Below are 25390 nucleotides of genomic sequence, written 5' to 3'. Positions count from 1 at the left end.
TTTTATTTTTTTATATTAATCACAAGTTATTTACTTTGTATCCCAGCTGTAGCCCCCTCCCTCATTCCCTCCCAATCCCACCCTCCCTCCCTCATCTCCTCCCTGCCCCTTTCCAAGTCCACTGATGGGGGAGGAAGGACTCTGTCTTAAAGGAAGTGTGTAAGCACACAAGACTCCCGCAGACTGACACCTGAGTTTGTCTTGACCTCCACTTGTGTCCCATGCATGTGCACACACACCTACACACATGTGCATTCACACACATGACTTTTTTTTTTTTTAAAGCACTACCGTTGTTCTCACTGGCTAGATTCTGCCATTTTACCAACATCATCATACATACCATCTGCATCCTTTAAGCCTTCATTGGTTCCTGGAACATTCCATACTTGTCTTGCAGAAAGTAATACACTTTCCCTTCCATAAATATTACCGGGGTGTGTATCAATGACTAGAGTTTAGTATCTACATGTAGTGTTTTCACTTCTGAGCCCAATTTTTCTACAACCTAACGTGCAAACTGTGAGTATCCGTTCTCAGTATTTTGGTGTATGCAACCCACTTGTGTTTTGGTTGCCGTCCTGTGTCTCCACATGCCCGCCCCTTTCTCATAATTTATAAAGACAATCAAAAAGGGCAGGCAAAGCCCGTAGGTAAGCACAAGATAGTCTGGACTTTTCCCGGCAGTCTGAGGTTCCCCTCCTACTCCTGACCCAGGTAACCTCATTCTTATGCTATCCTAGAAATAAGCAGTGCTAGAAAAGCCATTTCAAGTCAAGTAATATGGTTTATTCAGTATTTGCCTTTGCTTTTGATCTGGTATGCTTTTTTTTTTAAAGGGAATTATAATCCCCCGTCTATTAAAAAAAAAAAGCTTTTGAAATATATATAAACAGAAATTCCAGAGTGACTCCCTAGTGTGTAGAATATTAAAGTTTCCCTTTCTTTTCCTGTCACCCCTTCCCTGTTTTTTAGTCTAGTGTCCTTGATCTGCAGGTTCAGTCTGTCTTATCTCCCCAGTCTTAGACAATTTTTTCCTACATAGTCAGCACTTGCGTGAGACTATACATCCACCCACTTGAGGTCATGACCTCAGCTGAGTGTCTACCAAAAGGACACTGCCAGGGAATGATGCTCTGTCCCAGGAAGCATCAAGTCCTTCCCTCACCCAGCCAAGACATTCTGGAGAGACCTTTCTAGAGGGGAAAAGGACAGCAGACATGTCTCACTGCCTCGGTGTGTGTCTAAAGTTCCACAGCTGTGCCTCCGCCAGTATATTCTGCCAGGAGCACTAGCTCATAACATTTATTGAGTTTCCTACTAGAATCTGTGAGCTGCCACCAGAAAGATTAAGCATTTACCCAAGATCAACTAACGTGCACATGGCAGCCTTAGGTGTAGACCCAGCAGTCACACTCCAGAGCCTCTGCCTTTTGCTTTTGTCCAAATGGACCCCTGAGCCCATAGTCCTTAAACTACTTACGTGGAGGGAGCTGCCAAGATCCTTGTAGGCCGAGCATCTGTGAAGTCGCCTGCCCAGTGATGAGTGTTTTGGAACTTCAAGGGTGTGGGGGAAAAAAACTCTTCTAAGAACTTGCTCATCCCCCTTCGGTTGGCTTGTAGCTTGTCAATTCTGCCGTCAAAATTAAAGCTGGAAAATTATAAGGCATATGACTGCTCTTCATGTCCAACGTCACTTTTAACCCAGCGATCCCATGAAATCCAGAAGCAATGGGAGACCGTAAAGCAACCATCTCTTGGAGAGATTGGGTAGTTCATTGTGACAGAAGAAAAAACCTGCACCTGGCATATGGAAAGCACAGATCAGTTAGAAGAAGGAGTTTTGTTGTTGTTGTTTTGTTTTGTTTTTTTGTTTCATTTGTTTGTTTCTAATCTGGAGGGGGGAGAAGGAGGGGGACTTTTGCCTGTGAGTATCTTAATAGCTTTTGCATGTTAAATAATTGTGTTAGAAGCTGAAAGGTGAGTAGGGAAGAACATGGAATAGTAGCCACTTAATAGTCATTTCTCCCAGACAAAGGGAGAGACCCCCCCCCATAGCGTAGGATTTTCATCAAGCTTCTTTCCTTTTTATTCACATAACGCTTAAAAAAAATAAGTTGAAAGACTAAATGCACAGGGATACAAATATATTATTTGAATAAAATCAAGAAATATAAATAGAAAAAATACATGGCAAGAGTTAAAGTTTTTTAAAGGGTGCTACAATAAGAAACAGAAGTATGAGGTAAAAATTCAGTTGTAAGGTGACGTCAGGATAAAATTGGCAGAAGAGTGGTAAAATTGTATTTGAAACACAAAACGTAGGTTAAAAACAGTTAAGATACACAAGTACTAAAGAGGACAATACAATCAAAATAAGGACGGGTGTTTAAATAAATACCATCAGCAAGGACACAAAGTTTAAAGCAACAGACCAAGTGGTAATAAAATAAAGAAATCATATAAAGTAGTAAATTAAAGAGCAATTAAAAAACAATAATGGTAGAAAATTAACAGGCTAAATTGACACATGTAATTGTATGGGTTGCTCGCACTGACTTGCTTTTCGTTGTCAGGCACTTCGTATGCATCAACTTCCCCAATTCACATTTACTTAAAATTTTCCACTACTTAAAAATGTAAGCAGAATAGTTTAGAGGCGCACCAGAGTTAATTCACAAGAAAACTTGGAAAGGCTGGCAAGATGGACCTGCAAGTGGCAATTTCCTATCATTTAGTATTTTGATAAATTTCCACGGGGACCTAACCCAGCATTCTCTTCTCTTCCTCTCCTGAAGTGTCTGGGGCTACAAATGTCCATTCTCTTCCGGCCCCAGTAAGGTTGTCCTTCCCAGGAAGCAATCCTCATTGTCAAGACTCCCGATACTGCTCACACCTTGTGGCAAGATGGGCTCAGCTTCAGAACATGGCTCAGACTCCGGGGGTCTGCTCTGCGCCACCCTAAAGTTGAGATGGACTCTTTCGCCAATCCGCACCTGTCCTCTCTCTGGACCATGGATTTCTGAAAAGGATCCTGTACCTTGTATCCAAAAGAAAGTACTTCAGCCGTTGGCATTTAAGGAATGCTTTTTGAAAATAATGTTAGATAGTGGTTCTCCGTCTTCCTAATGCTGCTAGCCTTTAACGCAGTTCCTCACGTTGTGATGAACCCCGACCGTAAAATCATTTTGTCTCTACTTCTTACATGTGCTACTGCTGTGAGTCATAACGTAAATCTCTGATATGCAGAATCTCTGATATGAGGGCCCCTAAGGGATTGAGAACCACAGGCTAAGATGAAGTTGTCACCACTGTGAGGTTTTGTTGTTGATGTTATTGTAGGATGGTTTTGGTTTTGGTTTTGGTAGAGGTGGTACCTGGAATCAGATTGTTGAAACTGGAAATTTTTTTTTCTCCTGAAACCTGCACAGACATTTATTTGGGCAGTCTAGAATGTCTCCCCAACAAAGATACCCGAGAAAGGCCTTTATCCCTTTTGACCTTTTCTGTTTATATTAGATTCTCTTTGACCTCCCACTCACCCCTTGTAACTATATCTCCACATGCCAGAAATTTCTCACAGGGATTAGATAACTGTAACTGCCTTTCCACGTCTCTGTCTTCCCTGTTGGGGAGGTGATGTCATGTGGTTTGAACTTGATCCACAATTCATCCCTTCACTCATTCATTCATTTTTTTTTTTAGCAGATATGCTCCTATGGTCTCTTACTAATCAGTTTTTGTGTTGGGCATGATGGCAGAGAAGAATATAGAGAGGCCTAGTGCCTATTCTCTAAGCAGGCTGCCATCTTGTCTTGGTGGATTTCTTTATTTGATGCTATTTTTCATGGAAAGGGAGAAAAACCAGTCTAAGTTTTCATAGGTGAGTATTTATTTTTAAGAGAACTCAGAAATGGCTTGGTAACTCTCTCCTTGGAAACCAGAACCCCACTTTTCTGAGCCCTCCCTCCTAAAACTGGGTTTGGTCACAAACCTTACTGGTTTCTTCTCATCCCAAACTTTAAAAGTTAGCCACACCCCAGATCTACCAGGGACATAGATTTTCCTTTATATACCTTGCTTAAATCGGGAATGTACTTTTTCTTTTCTCTCCCTGCCCCCGATTACAAATGAATAGTTTGTAGAAAATTAGAGAAAACAAAACATAACACAGAATAAAATTACCATTTACCTTTTGCACTTCAGTCTTCCAGCACTCTGTGTGTGTTTTTATGTGGGTGTACAAGAGTTACCTGTCATTTCGTAGGCTACCTATTTTCCCAAAAATGTTAGGAATATTTTCCATATTATTAAACATTCTTCTCAAACATAACTTTAAATAGTTGCCTTGCAAAATGTTATAGGGCAGGTCCATAATTTTTACCGTTACTAATAACATGGTGCTAAACTTCCTGGTTTAGAAAACACAATGCATATTTTCTATCATTTCCTTGGATAAATTTCTAGAAAAAAAAATAGTTGCTACATCAAAGGAGAAGAAGAACATGCCTAAGGTCTTTGTAATGTATTGTAATCATGTCTTCTGGAAATTTCCATTATGTTGTACTTCCTCCTAGCCGTGTATACCTGGAATTTCCTGGCACCCTCAACAATCATGCCGACCATTTTTCAGTCTTTGTGAACCGTTTCATTTTAATATGTATCGTTTTGTTGTTTTGGTTAGTGATGAAGTTAGACATTTTTTTTTCATGTTTACTGGCCTCTTACGTGTTCTTGAGATGTTTATCTTTTCCTCACTGATTTCAGAGGACTTAACTTCTGCACTTACCTAACACTTGGAGAGCAAAGTTCTGTTTCCAAATGAAGGAGACGGATTCAGAATGAGGCCCTATGTCTTTTACTGTCTCTGTGGGACCTTGAGAGGGAAAGCTGGATTGAACACTTGCCTCCCTACAGTCTGAGTTAACTTGACATCTTCTGTATTTCTAGCCTACTTAAAAATCAACTCAGCATTATAATAGAACCTAAAAATTATCCAAAAGGACCTAGAGATAGGATAGTAATTTTAACATTTCCCAGAAGATATAGGATGCCTATTGTTACCTATGCCTATTATTACCTAAGACAAATAAGTAAGTCTCTCCTTGCCTAGTTCATTGCCCAGTAGAAGAAATAGGATTTATATACATTTAAAGACCATTTTATTATGATCTTTGCTAGACTTAGGTCACGCAAGTTCTCTTTTGAGAGACTTGATGTTTTTCTTATGCCAGTTTCTACATCAGTCTCCATAATGTGTTCTTTGACCATCTGTAAGTAGCATACTTTTCTAGTCTCCTGAGCTTGGCCTGCTTACCATCACTCATTCTGCCTTCTCTTTTCATAGTACCACATCTAGAAAGGCTAAGGCAGAGTCCCCGTCCCACAGGACAGCTGGACCATTTCCTCGACAAAGATTTCTATAATTAACTAAAGTGTGTGGGGGGTGTTAAAAAGCTCAGCCATCTTACTCTTTGATGAGAATAAAAGTAGGTACCTGCTAGCATCCATGGACTAGCTACACAATAAAGCTCCTGGACATGGAATTGTTGAGTCCATAGATTATTTCAAGCTCTTGCTCTCATTTCATCAATAAACATTAAAAAAAAAGTCCACTTTAAGTGCATCGGACACAATAGCGCCTAGTGTCCCTCCACGATATCTGCCTGCTTCTTCCTGCTCAGCTCCCACCATATCCCACCCCCACCCTTCTGTTAGCTGTAATGACCCTGCAAACACTAAATGGCATTTGAGTGCATTAAGCACCAGACTCTCCAGTGACATAGCAATTACGGCTCTGAAATAGATTTGGTGCGTCACAGAAGATAAGGGTTTTGAAAGTTTCTGTTGTGATTATAGCCTGTGACTCCCACAAATAATAGGCTTCAAAATAAGAGGCTGCCAGCAGAGCCTTTGTGGCTTTGTCTCAGTGATGGCACGTAAATTGCTATTAATGTCCTAAGTGTACTTGAATATGCCAGTCTTTGGGATGTGAAGTTGGCTCAGTGTCTCTCTTTACGCGGCATGTCATTGTTGGTCTGATAATCTGGGGTAATTGCTGTCTCTTGGATGGTCAGAAAAGTGTAAGAGGCTTAGCATCCCCTGTGACAGTAAATAGCCTCAAGATTTACAGGGCGAGGGCACATTCGCAGACCAGGCTGTGTCTGTTTCCTGCTCAGCCACCGTCATCACAGCAATGTGTACACTATATATGTATGTATCCTGAGTAGACAATACATTTGGCAGCAAAACCAAAGGTTATGAGGTGATATAAAGAATTCAGTTCAACATGAGATCAGTCAATTGAATGATTTATCCCAAGAGGTTTTTGTTTTGTTTTGTTTTGTTTTTTTAAAGTGTGTTTTTCTTGAATCATCTAGATTTGGCTATGTCAGTAACATTGTCTTATATATCTTCTGTTTTCCATTATAGCTGTGGTGGTGGTGGTGGTGGTGGTCATGGTCGTGGTCACGGTGGTGGTGGTGGTGGTGGTGGTGGTGGTGGTGTGTGTGTGTTTTCTTTGGGTGTCATAGATAAGCCCTGATCCTGTCTTAGTGTCACTTGAACATCAAGAAATGTGGAAAGTGTGTGTGAGTGTGCATGTGTGTGCGTGCGAGTGTGTATGTGTGTTTGTGTTTTGGTTTGTGCAGCTCTAAGGCTAGAGGATGTTTATGCAGATATAAATAGAATTCTCTACACCAAGACATCTCTATTTGGCTGGATCAGGTTTAGCTTTTTTTTTCCCAGGAGATCAGGATAATCTTTGAAAAGTTAAATAAGCACTGACTTTGCAGTTTTAACCCCCTGCTTACTGTATGGCTGGCCTCGGGATTCCTGTATGTCTGTGGGGCATAGGAGCATTTGGCGTGATCATTTTACTTGTACTTTCAATAGCAGTGAGAAAGCAATCCATCCTAGACCTGAAACTGTATGGGGGGAGGGAGGGAGATAGTCACTAGGAAGCACCAAAGCAGATCATGACTGGGAGCTGATCTCAGTCATTTCACATGAGGATGTTGGAGGATGCTACATGCTAATTCAGGTGCAGTTGGTACTGACCCCACACCCTGAAGGCAGCAGATGGAAGACCAGGAGAGAGTTTGTTCACATCGGTTGGATTTTCTATCTTACTATACATCACCAGTGTGAGATAAGCCATGCTAACTGGCGAGGCGTACTGCACACTTAATGGTGTTTTTTCTGGGTCATATCCCCAGATCCATGAAAGTGGATGTCAGCTGAGCTGTAAGTTAGTAGTGGAAGAGCTTAGAATGCCCTGGTTTTTCTGAGGCCAAGTTTATGGTTTGTATGTATGCTGCCTGATTGAGCCATGTGTTGTAGCAGCCACTCAGTAACAGATCCCAGAAGGTAATCCACAAGCTTGAGTCGCCTGCCTTCACCCGAGTGAAGGCCTAGTGGTGTCTGGAGGATGTCTGAATGGTGACTCTACATTGTCACCCAGCCCCAGCTCCCTATGCCCGAAGCACCCAAAGTATTAGCCTATAATGGGAACTAAGTTTGGTTAACCTCGTTTCTGAGTCCTGGTGTCCTCCCCTGAGGAGTAAGAATGAGTTCCCATTGATTGATGTGCCAATGCTAATATGTATTTGTGGTCTAGAATAAACAAATTACCTAGCGTGTATATCTTTGTAGCCATGATGGCCTCCGGCAGCCAGGGCCCCATCTCCCTAGGGTTAGGGTACTAGGGAAGCTTTCAAAGTGCCAGCTCTTCATTCATTCATCACAAGTGTTTCACTGAGAGGCCACAGCATTGGATATGTTCCTTGCTTTCAAGTGGCTTCTTGTTGCATTATTGACTGAGAGAAAGTGTCAAAGCAAGCCCTCCACAAGGTCTTCAAGTTCAGTGATCGAGTTTTCTCTATCCTCAGCCTTATCTTGTCTCTTTCCCTTTTCCCCAACCCACCCCCCCTTTTAATTCCTCACGGCCTATAGGTAGAGTCCTCTTACTGTCTGAGAGCCTCTTGATTCCACTCTTTTACATCACTGTTTTCTCTGCACCTTCAGACTGACGTTCCAGAAGTGTCCATGAAATCTTTATCTACTATTCTGTCCTGGCACTTAGGACAATCTAGATGCAATATGTATTCTTTTGATGATTAAAAATGTCTGTTTTCCACAAAACTTTAAAATCGTTGATGCTAGAAACTAGATTTTTCTCCTTAATTTTTGTATCTACCACCATATGTCTAGTAAATGGCACAAGGTAGAACTAAAAAACTAAGTGATCAGCATAGAAAGGAGATGGTGTTCCCGTGGAGATCTGAAAAGGTAAATAAAGGTTGGACATGGTTCAGTGTCAATGAAGTGAAATCTAGAGAAATAGATGATGGTGTGTCATGAAGAAGGCTACAGGGATGTACCTCTCAAGCCTGGCCTTGGAAGATGACATGGAGTCCATGAGACCAGGAGTCCTGGGCAGGTAAAGCCAAAAGAAGCTCCCACTGGGCTTCTCTTTGGGGTAATAAAACAGCGCTTTGACCACAGAGAACCTGCTATTTCTTTGCAGCATCTTAAACTGCAAAAGTTGTTACAGCCAGCGTGAGTATGGTTTCCCAGGAATGTTGATTGCACTGTCTTTCTGAAAGACCTGCACAAGATCCTAAGGCTCCTGAGTTTATGGGAGTGTGACAGCGGTGTGAAACCACCAGTGTCACCAGGTGCTAGCTAGCAGTCAGAGAGGAAGCCCCCGATGCCAGGTGGCTGTTGAAACAGGAACCCTAGAAGGAGTATCATAAGATGATCCAGGCAGATGACTGATTTCAGGGAAATATGAATGAGGACAGGTAGGCTCTCTGGGTGACACCTGACTCTGAGACCAGGTGAACATCCTGATCTTTAAGGAACTATGGATGTTAAGCAGAGCCGAGGCAGTGAGGAAGCGAGCCTCTCAGCCACACAGGAGCTTCTATACAAGGGTTCTCATACGCAGGGTCAGGGCATGCTAGGCACCAAAACTGATGCTGAGTCATGTACCGCCCCAGGAAATTCCCAAAAGAGGCTACCTAATTTAGCAAATAAAGTATTATCAACCAACAACAATATCGAAACAACTTTTTTTTCAAAAGTCCATATATTTGGCGTGTGTAGGGATATTTTATATTGGACATGCCAGCTTCGTTCCCACATCCTAAGACAGAAGCTGCATGTGTGTCTCATTCCTGGAAAGAGAAAAGATAGGAAAGCATATTTCCGGGAGGGGGTGGGGCATTTAGGGGCCCTGTCTGCACATTTTAGAGTGCTCACCATGCTCAAAGTGGTGACCTAGAAACTGTCTGGATTCCAGGTAGGAAGTGTACCTTGTCCTTGAGTCTGTCTGGACACTGCCACTTCTTGAGTTGGTTTGTGAAGCCCTCGTACAATATTCTTCTCAACTCTTCTCCCTGGAAACAAAGTGCTATCGTGTAAATGTTAATCGCGGCAAACTGTTTGGAATAAGCCGTCTCCCTGGTGGCAGTTTAGTAAGTAAGGGAAAGGTTACAGGCTGCATTCGGAATTTACCCAGACACTAGACCCCCTTCTGCTCAGTATCTTGAATAAGTTTTAAACGTCCATCACTGCTTCTATCTAGTCTAATGAACTGAGCTTCCTGTATCATTTCTTGATGGAGCGTGGATGCTCTGGTATCTCCATGTGTTTATTTATTTATACCTTCCGGTGTCCCCTTCAAGATAGGTCTATCAAAATTCATGTTGTGTCAGACAGACACTGTGGCGCGGCTCTTTGGAGTCGGAGACATATTAACACAGCCGTGCCTCCGCGTTTCCGTGAATGAGGGAGGGTCTTGTGAAGGAACACACGCGGCGACGTGGCAGCATAGGTCGGGTGATCAGGTCTTTACAGAGCCTTGAGGAGCTGGTGGAGAGGTGGACATTGCCAAGGAACGGAGCCGAGAGGGCAGTTAAACACGGCCTCGCGAGGAGCTCCTACTTAAGTGGGTATTACTGGACGCTTGAGCGCGCTGTATTCAAGGAGAAAGAAGCAGGCCTGCTCTGTTATGGGAATTCCTAAGTAGCCCGAGATGGCTGAAGTAGTAAATGAGAGTGTTGGCTTGGGAATAAACGCAATCAAAGATGCTAGCCACTCGGTGAGGACACTGAACCTCATCTGAAAGCCAGTGGAAAGTCTCGAAAGGTTTACCCAGGGCGGTGATATGATCAAAATTACATTTTTTGAGAGATCCCTTTGGGGCAGCTAGAGATAAGATTGGAGGAGTGCCAGGCTGGGCCCAGATCTGTTTCCCATTGTAAATTTTCCTGGGAAATTTTGAACTGGAGGATGACCCCCAGGGGACTTCGCAATCACAGCTTTACATTCCGAAGCCTGTCTTTGGTAAACACTCGCTAGGCTATCTTGAGGAGGCACATTAGGAAAACATAGTTCTTCTAGCTTCATAGGAAAATAATGCATGAGGCCATGTGCAATAGCACACACCTGTAATCCCAACCCTGGAGAGCCAGAGACAGGAGGATCACCAGTTTGAAGCCAGCATGGGTTCTGTAGTGGGACCCTGTCCACATCTGAGAGAAGGAGAAAGAAGCAGCAGCAGAGGCCAAGAAGAAAGGGAGAGAAGAAGGGAAGAAGAGAGAATAAGATTGCGGATCTAGGGTGTAGCTTTTATGTGAACTAATATGCCTGGGATACATGGAACAGTGTGTATATATGTGTGTGTGTGTGTACACACACATGCGTGCACGCATGAGTGTGCGTGTAACACACCGGGGCCCAGAGGAGGAGAGAGGATATATCCACGTTCTTTGTTTTGCATCTTCGTTGGCCCACCAGCCTGGGTGATTGAGGGCCTGGAGCACGTACAAGTCTTCTTCCATGCTGAAGGCATCTCTGGTAATGGCATCTGGCCGGGATGCAGATCTAGCTCAACTTGGTGCTGACATCAGCCAGTTTGCGGCACCTCAGCGTATTTCTGGGTTGCAAATGAGAGTTTCTTAGTGCCAGGCTCGCTTGGGCTGTCACATCAGGTGATGAATTCTCTGCATCACGGTGTGCTGCTAAGGTAAGCGCAGGGGAAGAGCAGGAAGGAGAGGAGATGGGCAGGAGCAGCTCAGCCCAGCAGGCTTTGCTTCAAACCTACAGGCCCTGCCGAACCCTCCAAAGCCAGGGAGAGGCAGCTGCCGGCTGGCCTCTGTTCTGGTCCGAGAAAAGTGGCAGAGAAGAAAGAAACAGGGGCCTTGGTGGCCGTTTTCACCTTGTGTTTGTCAGGAAGGACAGAGTAGATTTTCCAGCCCGCCACTGCCCCAGTCTTGGCCTGGGCATTCATTCCTCTGTCTGTATCTTCAGACAGCCATGCTTTGCCTTTAGGTATGCTTCCAGCAAAATGTGGTCCATGTCAGATTCTGATCCGGGTTCTTTAGAGTGGGCATAGAGTAAAGAGTCACTTTTGTTTCAGTTTCAAGCATTTTGGTCTCGTGATATCTTTCATTCCTGCCTTGAAGATCTATATGTATATTTTTTTTCTTACCTTGGGAACCTGCTGCATTTAGTTCCAATTTTATACTGTATCTTTCTCCTCCGTAAGGTTCTAGGTTGAACCTATTCTATTAACCTTTACGCTTCCCCTGGTGAAACAATGAAGATTGGGATTGGGTCTTGCTTCTCCACCCTGTGCAAAAGACTCCATCAGGAGGGATGACTTCAGAAATGAAAACGACTAAGTCCGCCAGAAATGAAAACAAATTAGTCGGCGAGGGTGGTTTCTGAGGTGAACACTGTGACGCGCTGTCCATTACGAGGGACAGCGTGCATCAGACAGTGAAGAGGGAGAGCCGGGGTGCAGCAAAAACGTAGTCTTAGTTCCTGCCGCCGGCACACAGCTGCTAATGAGAGCGTTCTTTCCTCTCACTTCGCCCAGATAATAAACACACAAAGGCAGAGCTTTCTGCTTAATATTCACCCGCAGTCAGGGACGAGGGAAAGAATTGCTCCCGAGGGTTAACGTGGCAGTAAGCGAGGTCAGCTGTTTCCCAAGATGGTACAGCCTCTGAAGGTCTCACGTTAAAGCTGGAAGGATACCTCAGGAGCGGCCTGAGTGATTTACGGGAAAGACAGGGCTGTAGGGTTTGCTTGCAGTTTTCTCAGCCAGCGGTTTCCAGCAGCCACAGGAGCAGGCGGTCCTCCACTGTATAAAGCACTTCTAGGGAAGGGAATTCTCCCGGGTCTCTTGGCACCACGTGCCGTTGTTTTACAAAGTGTTTGTCCCTGTCTGACTTGAACCTCCTGTGCTACTGTTTCCTAAATAATGCAGGAAGCACAGGGATCGTGCTTGGTCTATCCTTGGGTAAGGTGACCAGCTACACAATTTGGTTTCAAACCCCAAGGCTTTCCTAGAATGTGGGCTTGGGGCTAATGTGAAAGAGTCTTACCCTTGGATGGTGATTGCCAAATCTAAAAGGCATGTGCATATGTATATGCCCATTCTTTGGGCTTCAGGACAGAAGAGGGGTTTAGGGATTTGTTTGGTTTTGTTTATTACAAAGCTGGAAGGTTTATTGCATGTATTTATTTGGGGTGCAAATTTCATATATTCTTCAGTGGTCCAACTAGCATATTTAAAATGTTCGTTTTGATATTTGGTTGAACTAACCCTTGTCCACCATCTGTGAGTTCCCTGTAGCCCACTCCCACCCCCACCCCGGGCATCTTGTACTAGTTTGAGAAATTCAGATTCTTAAAGAAGAGAAGTTAAATTTCAGTTCTCTAAGATACCCCAGCCCAGAGAAAATATAAGGAGAAGTCTCTCAGCGTTTCTGAGCAGTATGGATTGCCAGCCCTTCCTAAAAGGCAGAGCCCAGCTGATGATCTTTCCTGAATGCTCCTTCAGAGGGCCCCAGTGTTTTAGTGAACTGTAGCATGGCTACTCAAGGGTGGTGATGGTCATCCCAACGCCCCTAGGCCACATGCTGTGACACACATGCTAACAGCTTGCCTGGCATTTCCTGACTTGTACCAGGGCAGTCTTAAGGTTGTTTTTTGTTTTTGTTCTTCCTAACGCTTTACTCTGTCTTGCTGTTGTACTTAAATATCTTTTATCACTTTCCCCTCAGATCCCATACTGCTCAGTCAACACAAACCAAAAATACCTGCCTACTCTCCTTCAACTCCATGCATAGCACAACATGCTTGCTCGCCTGCCTGCCTGCCTGCCTGTCTATCTATCTGTCTGTCTATCTATCTATCTATCAAAATATCAAAGAAACATACCCATATAAAATTATTAGAATAGACAGATATCAAAGTGCTAACAGTAATTATCTCTGAGTAGTAGATTATGGGTGTTAAGTATTTTGTGTTTTAAGCTTGTCTATTTTCTAAATATTATTGATAAGCATACCCTATTTTTTTTTCAGAGAAAAAAAAAAGACTAATAGCACCAGAAGACTTTCTTGTAGAAAAAGAAATAAGTGTAGTTACTGTTCCCAGCAAGCCTCAAATGACACCAGAATATATACACCCTTAGATGGGTGGGAAAATGGAGGTACCATCTCCCCATGACAACCTGCGCTAGGAATTTGAATTAATTCTCTTTCTGGTATGGATTATACTGCCAATTCTTTGCCCCTGGAACACAAAAAAACCTCACGCTGTGATAGGATTCTCATTGTACCTTCACTGTTCTCAGTGAAATGTCCCAAATACAGGCAAGTGGGAGAAGTTTTCCAGCAGAGGAGACAGTGGGAAGGACTGTCTGGTTGGAGGGTGGAGCTCAGAGCAGGTGTTCATGGACCTGAGGTTTGGGAGGCATGATCTTCTTGGTGCTGCCTGGAATAAGCCACTTGCTATCCAGATCTTTCCCTTGTAAGGGGTTTGGTAAAACCTACTCTATGCCAAAATGACTCAGTGGAAGCTGTTTTGAGTGAAAAATCTGGCTTTCCTGGGAAAGTTGGAGCATCATTGAGTGATCCAATGACACCAGAAGCCAAGTTGAGGAAAGTGGGCAGATAAGGAGCTGGCTTCAGAAGTTAGGAGGCCTGTGTTTCACTCTTCTGTTTACTGTGGATTTTCCAACAGTCCAGTGCTGATCCCTTCTAAATGTGAATAATAATGTCTGCCGGTCTACTCCAGAGTTTTCAAAGAATAAAGCCAAAGGACAGATGATAGAAACTATTTTTACCAGGAATCCTTAAGACATAGTCTGTTTGACCTTTCCATTTCTGGACTTGAGGTAAACCGCTTCCAAGAATACAGTGATTGGGACAGGAGACACATTGTATGGTGCAGTGACCTCAGTGATCTCAAACATATCAGTCATGAATTAAATGTCATTGAAAAATCACTTTTGGACTATTTTGGTTCTGGGGTGTTTGGTAAGACTGTCTACTCCACAAACTCTAAAGAACAATTTATTTGGTCGAGGCCTAGTACAAATGTCCTCCAGAGGACCCGTCAGGTTTAGAGTTTCCTCTCTTGCTACCATTTTACTGTTTCCCACAGTGGTGGCCTTGATATTTCACTTGAATCACCTTCTCAAGGTTCATTTCCTCTGCTGAGTACGTTAATTAGTTCCTGATGTGTAAATATGCCATAATTTTTGTATCCCTTCCTCCGTTGAGGGATATCTAGGTTGTTTCCAGATTCTGGCTACTCCAAATAAAGCTGCTATGAACATAGTTGAGCAAATGTCTTTATTGAATGTTGGGGCATCTTTTGGGTTTATTCCCAGGAGTGCTATAGCTGGATCTTGAGGTAGTTCTACTCCCAATTTTCTGAGAAAGTGCTAGATTGATTTCCAAAGTGGTTGTACAAGTTTACACTCCCACTAGCAATTGAGGAGGTTTCCCCTTTCTCCATATCCTCTCCAGGATGTGCTGTCACTTGTTTTTTTTTTATCTTAGCCATTCTGCTGGGTGTAAGATGGAATATCAGAGTTGTTAGACAGCTCAGTCTCCATGTGGATTCCCAAGTAAGGGGAGCAGGGGCTGCCTCTGTCATGAATTTGGTTGCCTGCTTGCCCCTGATGATACGGCCTTGCCAGGCCACAGAGGAAGAGGATCCAGGCAGTCCTGTTGAGACTTGATAAGCTATGGGCAGATGGCAGAAAAGAGAACTCCCCCTTTCAGTGGACTAGAGAAAGGGGATAGGGGAAAAGAAGGAGGAAGGGTGGGACTGGGAGAAGTTGAGGGAGGAGGCTTCAATCAGGATATATAATGAATAAATTGTAAAAGAAAAAGAAATACCAAAAAATAAAATAAGATAATAAAAATTTTAAGTACAAAAAAAAAAAATTAGTTCCTGATGCTCCAGCAGGACACAATATTGTTTTCATGGAAACCTTCTTTGTGTTTGGTTGGGCTTTTTTTTTTTTTTTAGTTGAAAAAAAAAGTTTAGACAATATATTCTGATCATGCTTTCCCCTCTCCCGACTCCTCCAAGATCCTTCTACCTCCCAACCCACCCAAATCCACACCCTTTCTTTTTCTCTCTCTTTAAAAAACAAACAGGAATCTCTTCCCTCTCCACATACAACACATACATACATACATACACAAAATTCCAAGGCGAAATACAAGCAAAAGACCAAAAAAAAATCTAAAGAAAGAAATATAGGACAAAAAGTCTACAAAAATACCATTGGGTTAGTTTGTGTTGGTCATCTATACCCAGTGAGCCTCCATTGGAGACTTATTTTTCCTTTGTGAGTAGGTTCCAATTGCTGATAGTTTCTTGCTTAGGGGTGGAGAAACAGGTCTACTTTCCCTTCTTAATGCTGGGACCCCATCTGGCTTGAACCATACAGGCCCTGTTGATACTGTTGCAGTCTCTGTTAGTTCATGTTTGCATCAGTCTTGCTGTATCTGGCTAATACTGCTTCCTTGGTGTCACCCACCACATCTGGCTTTTACAGTCTTTCCAACTCCTCTTCCACATAGGGCTCTGACCCCTAAGGGGAAATTTTGATGAAGACATCCCATTTAGGACAGAGTGTTCCACAAATCTGTCAGCTCTGTACATTGTCCGAGTTGTGGGTCTGTGTGTCAGTTACCATCTGATGCAAGTAGAAGCATCCCTGATGATGAATGTGCAAGCCACTGATCTATGGGTACAGAAGAATGTCACTAGAAGTTCTTGCATTGCTGTATTTCTTTAGCAAAACAATAGTATTTGTTTTTCCCCTGGGCCTATTACCTATCCAGTTTCAGGTTCTTGGCCATCATAGCTATGTCTAGAACATGGGTTCTAGACAATGTCAAGGCATGAGCTCTATCTTATGGAGTAGGCCTTAAATTCAATCAGAGTGATTGGTTACTTTCGCAACATCTGTGCCGCTATGGTATCAGCATATCTTGTAGGCAGGTCGCTAATGTAGGTCACAGGGTTCGTAGCTGGGTTGATAATTATCTTTCTCCTTTGGTACCTTGAATACTTGTCAGTGGGGGCGAGGCCTCTAGTTAGCTACCAGCTCAATTTCTCTGTTCAATGAGATATATAAGAGTTATTTTCATCTACAGGGCCTTGTCATCAGTTTGTAGAGAGCAAATGATAGCTTTGGCCGCAGCCTGAGATGTTTGGGGATTTTTTATGAGGCCCTTCTGGCCAGTGACTCAAGTAGATGTAACCCAGGCCTGGCACTGGAGGTTTTCCTTGATGGCATAGATGTCCAGTCTCCCCCATTATTTGGTGACTCCATTTATATATTTTATATATTTTTATCTTTAGTTTCAGGTTTCCATATGGTCCCTCAAATGGACCTTAATGATAGTTGTCCCTCCCCATATTTCTCCCTTTTCCCCTCTTTCCGCTCCCTCTCCCAGTTTAACCCTCCAACTCCAGTCTCGCCCTTCTCTCTTCATAGCAATATATTCTGCAAATCCATCAGTTCCTGGTGCTCCAACAAGACACAATATTGCCCTCATGGAAGCCCTGACCTTCTTAACAATAGGCTTCACTGCTGGTTAGGTTCTGTCTTGAATAACAGGTCATTCATGGTCTTGTCTTAGCCCCTTTCTTGAGTACATGAACTATACTAGCTCATTACTATATACCAAAGAGATTCTAGACCCTGGCATAGAACAGGACCTGGCAGCCCATAAACACTCAGGATACAGAGCTAGAGGGGAGGGGAAAACACTTCAGAAAGCATGAAAGTATCTGAGCCAGGCATCTTATTCCTCAGAGAAGAAACCAAAACTAGCCCTATTTAGGTACTTAACCCTCACCAATGGCTTGTTGTTGGTGAGATTAGAGCCAAAATAGAACTCTCAGGTCTCCTGACTGGAAGACAGCTGTCACTCCATAGATGACGGGGACTGAATTATAGAATCTTGGAGAAATACTAACATTTCACACAAGTGGGAGGTGTCAGCATTGGATACAAAGGCTTACTGGGAGGATGGACTCACTGAATGTGGGGAAAATATTATCATCCACAACCCTAAATGCCCATTGTATGGGTGTCCCCACGTGCCAGGTGCCAGTCTCTCCCACAAGTTGCCTCATTGTCATTGTCTGCTCAAAAAGGCCACCTGATCACAGAGGACTGACTTCTCTCCCTTTCTCCCTTCTAGGCTAATGGAGGTTGGCAGGATGCTACTACCCCTTCATCAGTGACCTCCCCTACAGAAGGCCCTGGCAGTGTTCACTCTGACACCTCCAACTGATCTCCCAGCGATCGCATCCCGGCTGACCCTGTGCCGCAGTTGGGGCAGGGGCAGGAGGGAGGGTCTCTCTCCCAACGCTGAAGCGGTCAGACTGGAGGTCGAAGCAATCAGCAAACACAATAAGAGTCTCCTTCTCTTCTCTTCTTTGGGATGCTATGTCAGCCAATCTGGACACTTCTTTATACTCTCTTCCCTTTTTTTCTGGGTAGAAGCCACCCTCCCCTGCCCCCTGCTGTCAGACTGATTTCTGTCATCTTCCCTGGCCCCTGTTCTCTGTTCTAGATGCCCCGAGTTCCTGCCCTCTATTATATCACTGAAGGATATTTTCCACAATTAGAGGAATTTAAAAAGGAAAAGCAAATTACAAAGAAAACAATAAACGTATTTGTATGTTTTCATGCTGGTGGTTTGAGGAGCCAAATTTACCTCACTCGGAGCCCTCATCCCTATGCTGACAGGCAATCCTTCTGTCTCTCTTGTTACTCTCACTACCTCTTAGCAGGAATACACCACACTGCCCTACTCATTCCAGGCCACTCTTTCCATTTCCCCCTCCTTTCTGGGAACAACACTCATTTCTTCCTCTTCTTTCTGGCCCCCGGTGTTTGTTGGGGACTGCCATAACTGGGCTTCTCAAGGTGCCACATTTCCCCGGGGAACTCTATCAGGCTGAGCCCCAAGCAGGAAGCCAGGCGGGGGAGGCCGCAAGGAACAGCAAGGGCAGGATTCCTACCAGCTCTCTCATCCAATTAGAGACAGCTCTTGGTCTCAGAGGCAGTCTGTGGAGACCATTCAGCCATTCAGTGTTCGGGAACCTCATGCAAGCCAGGTCTGAGGGAGGCATCCTGATGAGTGTGTCTGTAAAGAGTGAAGGCATCTCATCCTGAAAGGTTTCACTGTCCCTCCATAGACGTGCACGCACATTCATAACACACAGGTGGGCACACACTCACAACCTCACAGCCTTGCTTGGAAGGGTGCTACTAGCCCTTCATCACCCTTCCCAACAGAAGACCCTGGCAGCGTTCACTCTGAAACCTCCCTAATGATCTCCCAGCAATAGCCTCCTGTGCAGACTTACACATTAGCAATCATCCCGCTCTACCTGGTGAGCCTGAGAGAGAAGCAATGTGTGCCTGGGGCTTCTAGGACCCACCAACACGTACTGGCCACAGTAGAATGCACGGGACTTCATGGGTGGGTGTGCAGGTCAGATTTCAAGTATAAGCTGTCTTCATCCCTGCCACCGCTGGAGTGCTCAGGGAGCCATACACAGGAATTCCAATGTGTATGGATCCTGGCTTCTTTCTCTGGAGAAGAGAGTGGGATAGGTGTGTGGTTAATTTTTACTAATTAATTCAAAGAATCATAGAAGACATAAGAATCATAGGGTGATAGTTTTTGTTGGCGATTGTTGAAATGATCACTGTGATCAATGCACCGTGGGGGTTGACAGGAGATAACATTTGCTGGAAAGGTAGTCTAGCTTTGGAGTTGAGCTCCAGTCAGCTCTGCCAGACATAACGAGGGCAGCTCTGCCAGTGGTTTAAGTGGTATGTGGTCAGATGTCTTTGGGGCCTCCTGCACTTCATCTGTAAAATGGGAATGGTGCTTGGCTCGCCAAGGGGCTTGTAAGAGCCCCAAGAAACTGGCTCTGTTTATATGTAACCTCCAAGTCTGATGGTCAGGGAAAGCAATGTGCCTTTGATGAACATTCCATGCTAGGTCAGAACAGTACATGGTTTTCTTGTTCCAGTGTTTGCTTGTTATCAGTACCTTAATGTCATCACCACAGTGATGGAGCGCTGTTCAAGGAGCTTCCTGCTCTGATTTGGTTTTGGTCTGTTTGTCTTCTTGGGATAGAGAAGAGATTCTAAACTACAGGAGTAGAACCTGGTTTTATTAGTTTCTACTTGAATCCAATATGTGGCCTTGAAAGGCCTTGTCCCAATCACAGCTACTTCAGGGACTTCCAGGCAAAAAGTACAAGAGCTCAAGGGCTTAGAAACCAGCCCACAGGGTCATACACATTCCACATGGCATTGAGTAATGCACACGTTCTTCATGTGTGTTAGGAGGAGTAGGACATGCAAGCTGGGAAATCTGAGATGAGTATTTGAAGATGATGCTGCGGAAAGTAATTATCTGGCAAATGGAAATATATCTAGCTGACCCAGGTCAGGTCACTAGAAAGACGATCCACTAACCTGTACCATGCTCAGAATAGGGTGTCTAGAAGGGACAACATCACAAGACTGTAGAGTAACGAGAGCCAGTGGTCTTTGTTTTTGTGGCAGGAATGTAGCAAAACTACTGGTAGAGACATGGTTGGATCACATCGTTTAACATGGAGCAAAAGTGTAAGAGTTACTGAAAGGTTCTCCTAGAAACAAGTGACTCCAGATCTGGACTGAACACAAGGGGATGAGTGGAGCATGCCAAAGCGGCGCTGCTCTCACACAGGCTGCTTCTCTCCAGGCAGTAGTTGCACTGAGATTCCCACCCAGCACCTCACTTCACCTTTAGGTCCAACACTGAGCCTGTAGCCTGTCTCCGGGCCCACTGTCACCCTCCAACAGGGCAGCCACCAGAACTCTGTGGCCAAGCAAGGCTAGGAAAAGCTGGCAGCCTCCGGCTAGGAGTGGAAAGAGCACGCCTCTAGAAACTCAGCTCCCTAGGAATTCCTGTCAGCTAAATCCCTCAGAGCCCCTAAAAAATGTGCCCCAGGATTTCTTCATGGTCTCCCATACAAGGGGGAGTGCTCCATTTTCCACAACAGCAGTTTTCTCTGAGAAATGGTAGCAGACCTTGGGTTTGCCACTGTGTACACTTTTGATCGCCCCCTCCTCCTCCTCCTGTTCCTGCTGGAGAATGGGCTCCTGGGTACCAGTTGAGCCCACTGGCACCTTCTTTCTACTTCTTTCCCTATGGTAGTGGTACTGTATTATTATTGTTATTTTGGTTGCCTTTTTTCACACCTATCTTCACCTCTTTCTTCCTCCTTTTTGATTTTTCTGCCCAGAAAAACCTGACTTCGATACCAAAAAAAGATGAAACTACAGAAACTCAAATTTAAAAAGAAAAAAACTTAGAAAAAAAAGCAAAAAAAAAAAACCTCAACAAGTCTTTCAGCTTTATTAACATTTTTCCATTGTTTCTTGCGACTTGTGTCTCGTTCTTTGTAGTACCTGATGATGAACATTTGATAATGAATGTTCTTGTATATTCAGATAAAGAAAAAAAAACCAAAAAAGCGGTCTGAATTTAATAGTGTTTATAATAAAAAAAAATTTTAAAAATGACCCTCATAGCACGCAAAACAGGAAGGGGAAGTGTCCCTCCTCTCTGTGACAATACACATCATTCCTGCATTAGTTTTTAACACCAAACTACCTATGTTCCTCATTTCCTCCATTTTTCTTTTTTATTTTCTTGCATTTGTGAATTAGTTCAAGAATGCTAGAAAAGTGTCAAGTTGTGTATATCCATTTCTTCTTTCACAATGTTTAAAAGTGACCGTAATTCATTTTGTAAACTAAAAAAAGAAAAAGGAAAAAAAAAAAAGAAAAAAATAATGTTGGAATAGTGAACATAATAGCTACAACCTAACACATCATGTTTATTAATTTTGAGACCCAGAAAAATAAATTCTTTTCTTTTCTTTACTCCTGCTCTTAAAAGTACAAAAAGAGAAGGAGGTTTGTTTTTGTGTTACTTTTGGTTTTTTGTTTCTTTGAGGGGAGGGAGTACTTATTTTCACTGTCAGGTTTGTGGGTCTTGCCAGTTTTCTTTCTTAAATATGTATACGAGGTGATGTGAAAAGGGGTCGCTGGTCGAAGAGGCTGCCTCCTTGTTCTGCTTTCTTTCAGTCGATGTCAAAAGCAATGATAAAACCCATGCCCGCATGCTCCTGCTCTCTTGCATGCCCAGGGTGTGTGGCAGTCCTTGTAGCCCCTGTGATAATGACTTGCTTCAATAAGACCTCACTGAGTCTGTCCAGGGGATGCTGGAAGGAAAGGCTTTTGCCTTTGTTGATTCTGAATGTCCCAATCAAGGGCTTCCTTTTTCCCGAATTAACATCAACAGTGCACAAGAATGCTTCCAACAAGACTAGAGCTTTCTCACAGCAGAACTCCACAGGCGGTGCTGCCATGATAGGCACCGTTACCATGTGGAATAGATCAAAGAAGCAGTCCCTGGGTCCACCTGCTTGGGATCCAGGGTCCCTCTTGGTTTATTCACTGCCGGTGCATTGGTTGGCTCTTTAAATCACAAAGCAGGCTTCATTGGAAAGCTCATATTCTATTCGTTATAGGGGAAAAAGAAAGCCATATTGTTGGACAGACATTCAGTTTTGGACATCGCTCATTCAAACACTCAGATGTTCAGAAAGCAGACGGACTTCCAGTCAAATACATGAAGAAGAAAAAAAATGAGTTGTGGAACTATGCTGTAGGAAGCATTTCCACCTGGAGACAGCTAAGCTCTTGTTTCTATGTCATGAGAGGCAGAAGGCAACCTTTTCACCTCACCTTTGTGGCTTCCAGCCTAGCTCAAAGCTTGCTGGAAACTTATTTTATTTTATTTGTAAACTTTTTTTTTCCTTTTCTTAAAATAAATAAAACATTGAATGTTTTCCCCTCTTTCTCTCTATTACTTCTTCCCTTTGGGGGTTTCATTTTGAAGTGTTTTCCTTTGGTTGTTGGTTTTTCCCCTCCCCCCTTTCCCCTTATTATTGAGAGTATAAACCTGCAAAGCTCGGCTCTACTTTGGTTTTGAAAGTTTAAGCTTTTCTGCTTCTGTGAGAGCACAGGCTTCTGTCCCCTTCGATTCCAGCTGAACTTTTGTGTTCTCTAATGATACTAACATGATGTAGGTTTTACAGTCTCCTAATTTGTACTGGTAATGCAGATTCCAAATAAATAGTTTCTTTTGTTGCAAAAATATCTATATATACACTTGTATTTTGTGCAGATTTCTTCCCACATGCTGGCAGCTTCTCTTCCTTAAGTGGGCCTGGTTACTATGACTTGTGCTTTGAAGTATTGCCCTAATCAGCAATTTAAAATCTGGGCTACCAGCTTCACAGACGAGGGAAGGAGGGAGGGAGAGAGAGAGAGGGAGGGAGGAAGAGTCAAAAAATCAGGTGTACTGGAACAAGGAGTAACTCATTTACTCCCTAAGTCATGACTATTTGCCCAACGGGTTACCTTGCCTTAACTGGAACGGTCTGTTCGTAAGGGAAATTGTGATGCCAAAAAGACATTTCAAGGGGGAAAACATGCAGGTCATGAATAACACTTGTGGATTCTACAGAGTATTCTAAATGTCACTCCAGCAATTAGCTCACCTGTGATCGCTTATTTCTATCATCCCATTGAAACATTCAGCCTGCTAGTCTGTTTGTATTCCTTGGGCCTCTGGCCTAGGTGTTTTAGCATCCACACTTTAAGTCCATGTCCCTGCCTTCAACACCATGCTTGTCTTTGGAGTGGGATGGATCTGTTTCCTAGCTCCTTGACTGACAAGCTGTCCCACAAAAAGCATAGTTCTAAACAAGCATTGCTTTTCTATTTTCATGCTTTATGTCTCCAAAAAGGGCAGTTGAAAGTTGAGGTAGCAATCACATACCAACCCCCACTCCAGTCATGATTCCAGTCAACGAAGACTAGACCAACAGAGAAGCAGTGGGAAGTATATTTTCTTTTCTTTTTTTCCTATTGAACAAGCTAAGTGTGAATGACCTTGGAAGAATAAAGCTATCCATAAATGACTTTGGAAACCTTACCAGAGGTCAAATCAAAAGTCGCAGATTCTTCTTTCAAATTTAATCATGGAATCACATTTTCATAGGAAAGGCACACTCCTACTAAGTCCTTTTCCAATTATTTGGAGACTTGGGGGTCTAATTCACCCACCCAGCACATTCATTAGAATTCACTGGAGCCATTACAAAACTACTGGAAGGGGTACACAAAAAGATGTGTAATGCCTCAAATACAAATCCAATCTGTTTCCTGAGAGGTGATAATTTAAGACATGCTCCAGTCGGGTACCTCCTCCAAATATGGTGACCTTGTGGCTCATCATCCACACAAGTGTCATCTCCCATACTTAGCCAGAAGGAAGAAGGGGTGTGAAGGATACTTATCCATTGCTTGAAAACCTTGACCAAGACTTGATTGTAGATTTCTAAATGTAAGGATAATAGTGGAAGCCTAGAAAACTATTCCCTAGCTAGGCAGCCACTTCCTGGCAGTAACTCCACACAATGACTCTGAGCAGCTGGCTGAGGGACCAAGGGTATAAACAAAAGTCTTAGGTCTGTGTCACTAAGTGGACACATACCAAGTGAAAATACTGCCAGCTGCCACCCTGCACATGGCTGCATTATGCCTCCATGGTAAAGGTTGAGAAAGGTGCAAACCAGGATATACAGATGTACAACCCAATATTGCCCTCCCAGGGGAGAGGAAGCAGAACTTACCTTTCCTACGAAAAAGTGAGAATGGAAAAGAGGAAACAAAACAAGCAAACCTGTTCTCCAACATCCACAAATTTATTTCTAACCTTGGACCTTAGCAGTAAACCTGTGGCCACTAGGAAGAGGAAACTACTGAGAGTGATTGTAGCCTTGTCCCCACCTTCAGGAAGTCACAGCTTTTTGTTCATATTGCTGCCTCATAGAATCATGGTTTATGGCTGGGTGTTATCCAAGAGATGGTAGGCTCTGTCCTAGTTCATTCATATTGTAAACAAACACCTTACACTATATAATTTATAAACAACAAAATCATACTGCTAATTGTTCCGGGTGAGGAGTTGGCAGCTTGGGACTCTTTCGGCTACTGCTTATAGATGACACCTCCATCTTGGATCCCCCACGCCTCTTATCTAAAAGCAACAGTGTCGTTTTAGATGCTTTTCGCTGCTGATTGTACAGACTTCGCCTCATATGAGAGGCTAGAATCCAGCAGAGAGTACAAGGTAGACAGACACCACTTAGACCGCAGCAGATCTAAGCTCCAAACCAGATCTGCTCACTCATAATTCATACAGTCCTACAAATCCTTGCCAATTTCTACCAATCTCCACGTGGGAAAAAGAAATGCAGCTAAAATATTAATGGTGTGTCTGTTTGGTGGCCAAAACATAGCCTCTCTTCTGCCTTCCAGTCATTCTGTGGGGAGCGGCGCAAGACTCATTTCTGTGGAGTTGCCTGGCCACTGGCTGAACTCAAGGATCTTGGGCTTAAGCTTGACCTCTGAGCACAGGACCAGAGGGAAGAATGAAGCTCAAGGCAAGAGCTTCTTTGTTATTCCTGCATAGAAACCAAGAGGCCTACATGGAGATGAAAGTGCAGTAGGTGGCCTCTGCGCCTAGAGGGGTTTGTCTGTGGCTTGCCCCCCAGGCAGACTTTCATTCCCAATACTGGTGGGAGGGTGGTGGGAGATGAAGAAAGATAAGTCACAAAAGATTGGGACTACAGTGTTGCCCAGGGTCCCTGAACTTTGGAGAACCACTATCTTTTCTGTCCTCTTCCTGGGACCCCAGCAAGGTCTAATTCAAATGGCTTTGGATAGAGCTGGTCCATCAATCATTCATATTTGGGTTTCACTGTGCCCTAAGCCAGTCACTGCCCCACCCCTCCCCATCCAGCCGAATTTCTAAAGTAGCTCAGCAGTTATCAACATGCATTCCTTCATAACATAAAAGGCCCCAAGTGCTGGTATGCATTCGAATATGAATCTTTTATTAAT

The 25390-nt window shown here is 43.7% G+C and overlaps 1 protein-coding gene across 6 annotated transcripts in view; it reads left to right on the top strand.

Annotated features, from left to right (window-relative positions):
* The window catches only part of Pbx1 (PBX homeobox 1), a 311127-nt gene that overhangs the window by 253213 nt on the left and 32524 nt on the right, over nt 1-25390 (top strand). For 3 of the 6 annotated variants that reach the window (XM_060364628.1, XM_060364633.1, XM_060364630.1), the window contains one exon: nt 17538-22576. The exons of 2 other annotated variants lie outside the window; for them this stretch is intronic. In XM_060364628.1, coding sequence (XP_060220611.1) covers nt 17538-17630 — 93 coding nt within the window. In that variant the 3' untranslated portion in view covers nt 17631-22576. Of the gene's footprint in view, nt 1-17537; nt 22577-25390 lie in introns of those variants that run through there. One more of the 6 variants, XM_060364631.1, reaches the window with a different exon arrangement.

The sequence above is a fragment of the Meriones unguiculatus genome, chromosome 11 (assembly GCF_030254825.1).
Source record: "Meriones unguiculatus strain TT.TT164.6M chromosome 11, Bangor_MerUng_6.1, whole genome shotgun sequence".
In the NCBI taxonomy this organism is placed as follows: domain Eukaryota; kingdom Metazoa; phylum Chordata; class Mammalia; order Rodentia; family Muridae; genus Meriones; species Meriones unguiculatus.
The sequence above is the reverse complement of the archived record's forward strand: the minus strand, read 5'-3'. Positions and strand labels throughout refer to the sequence as shown.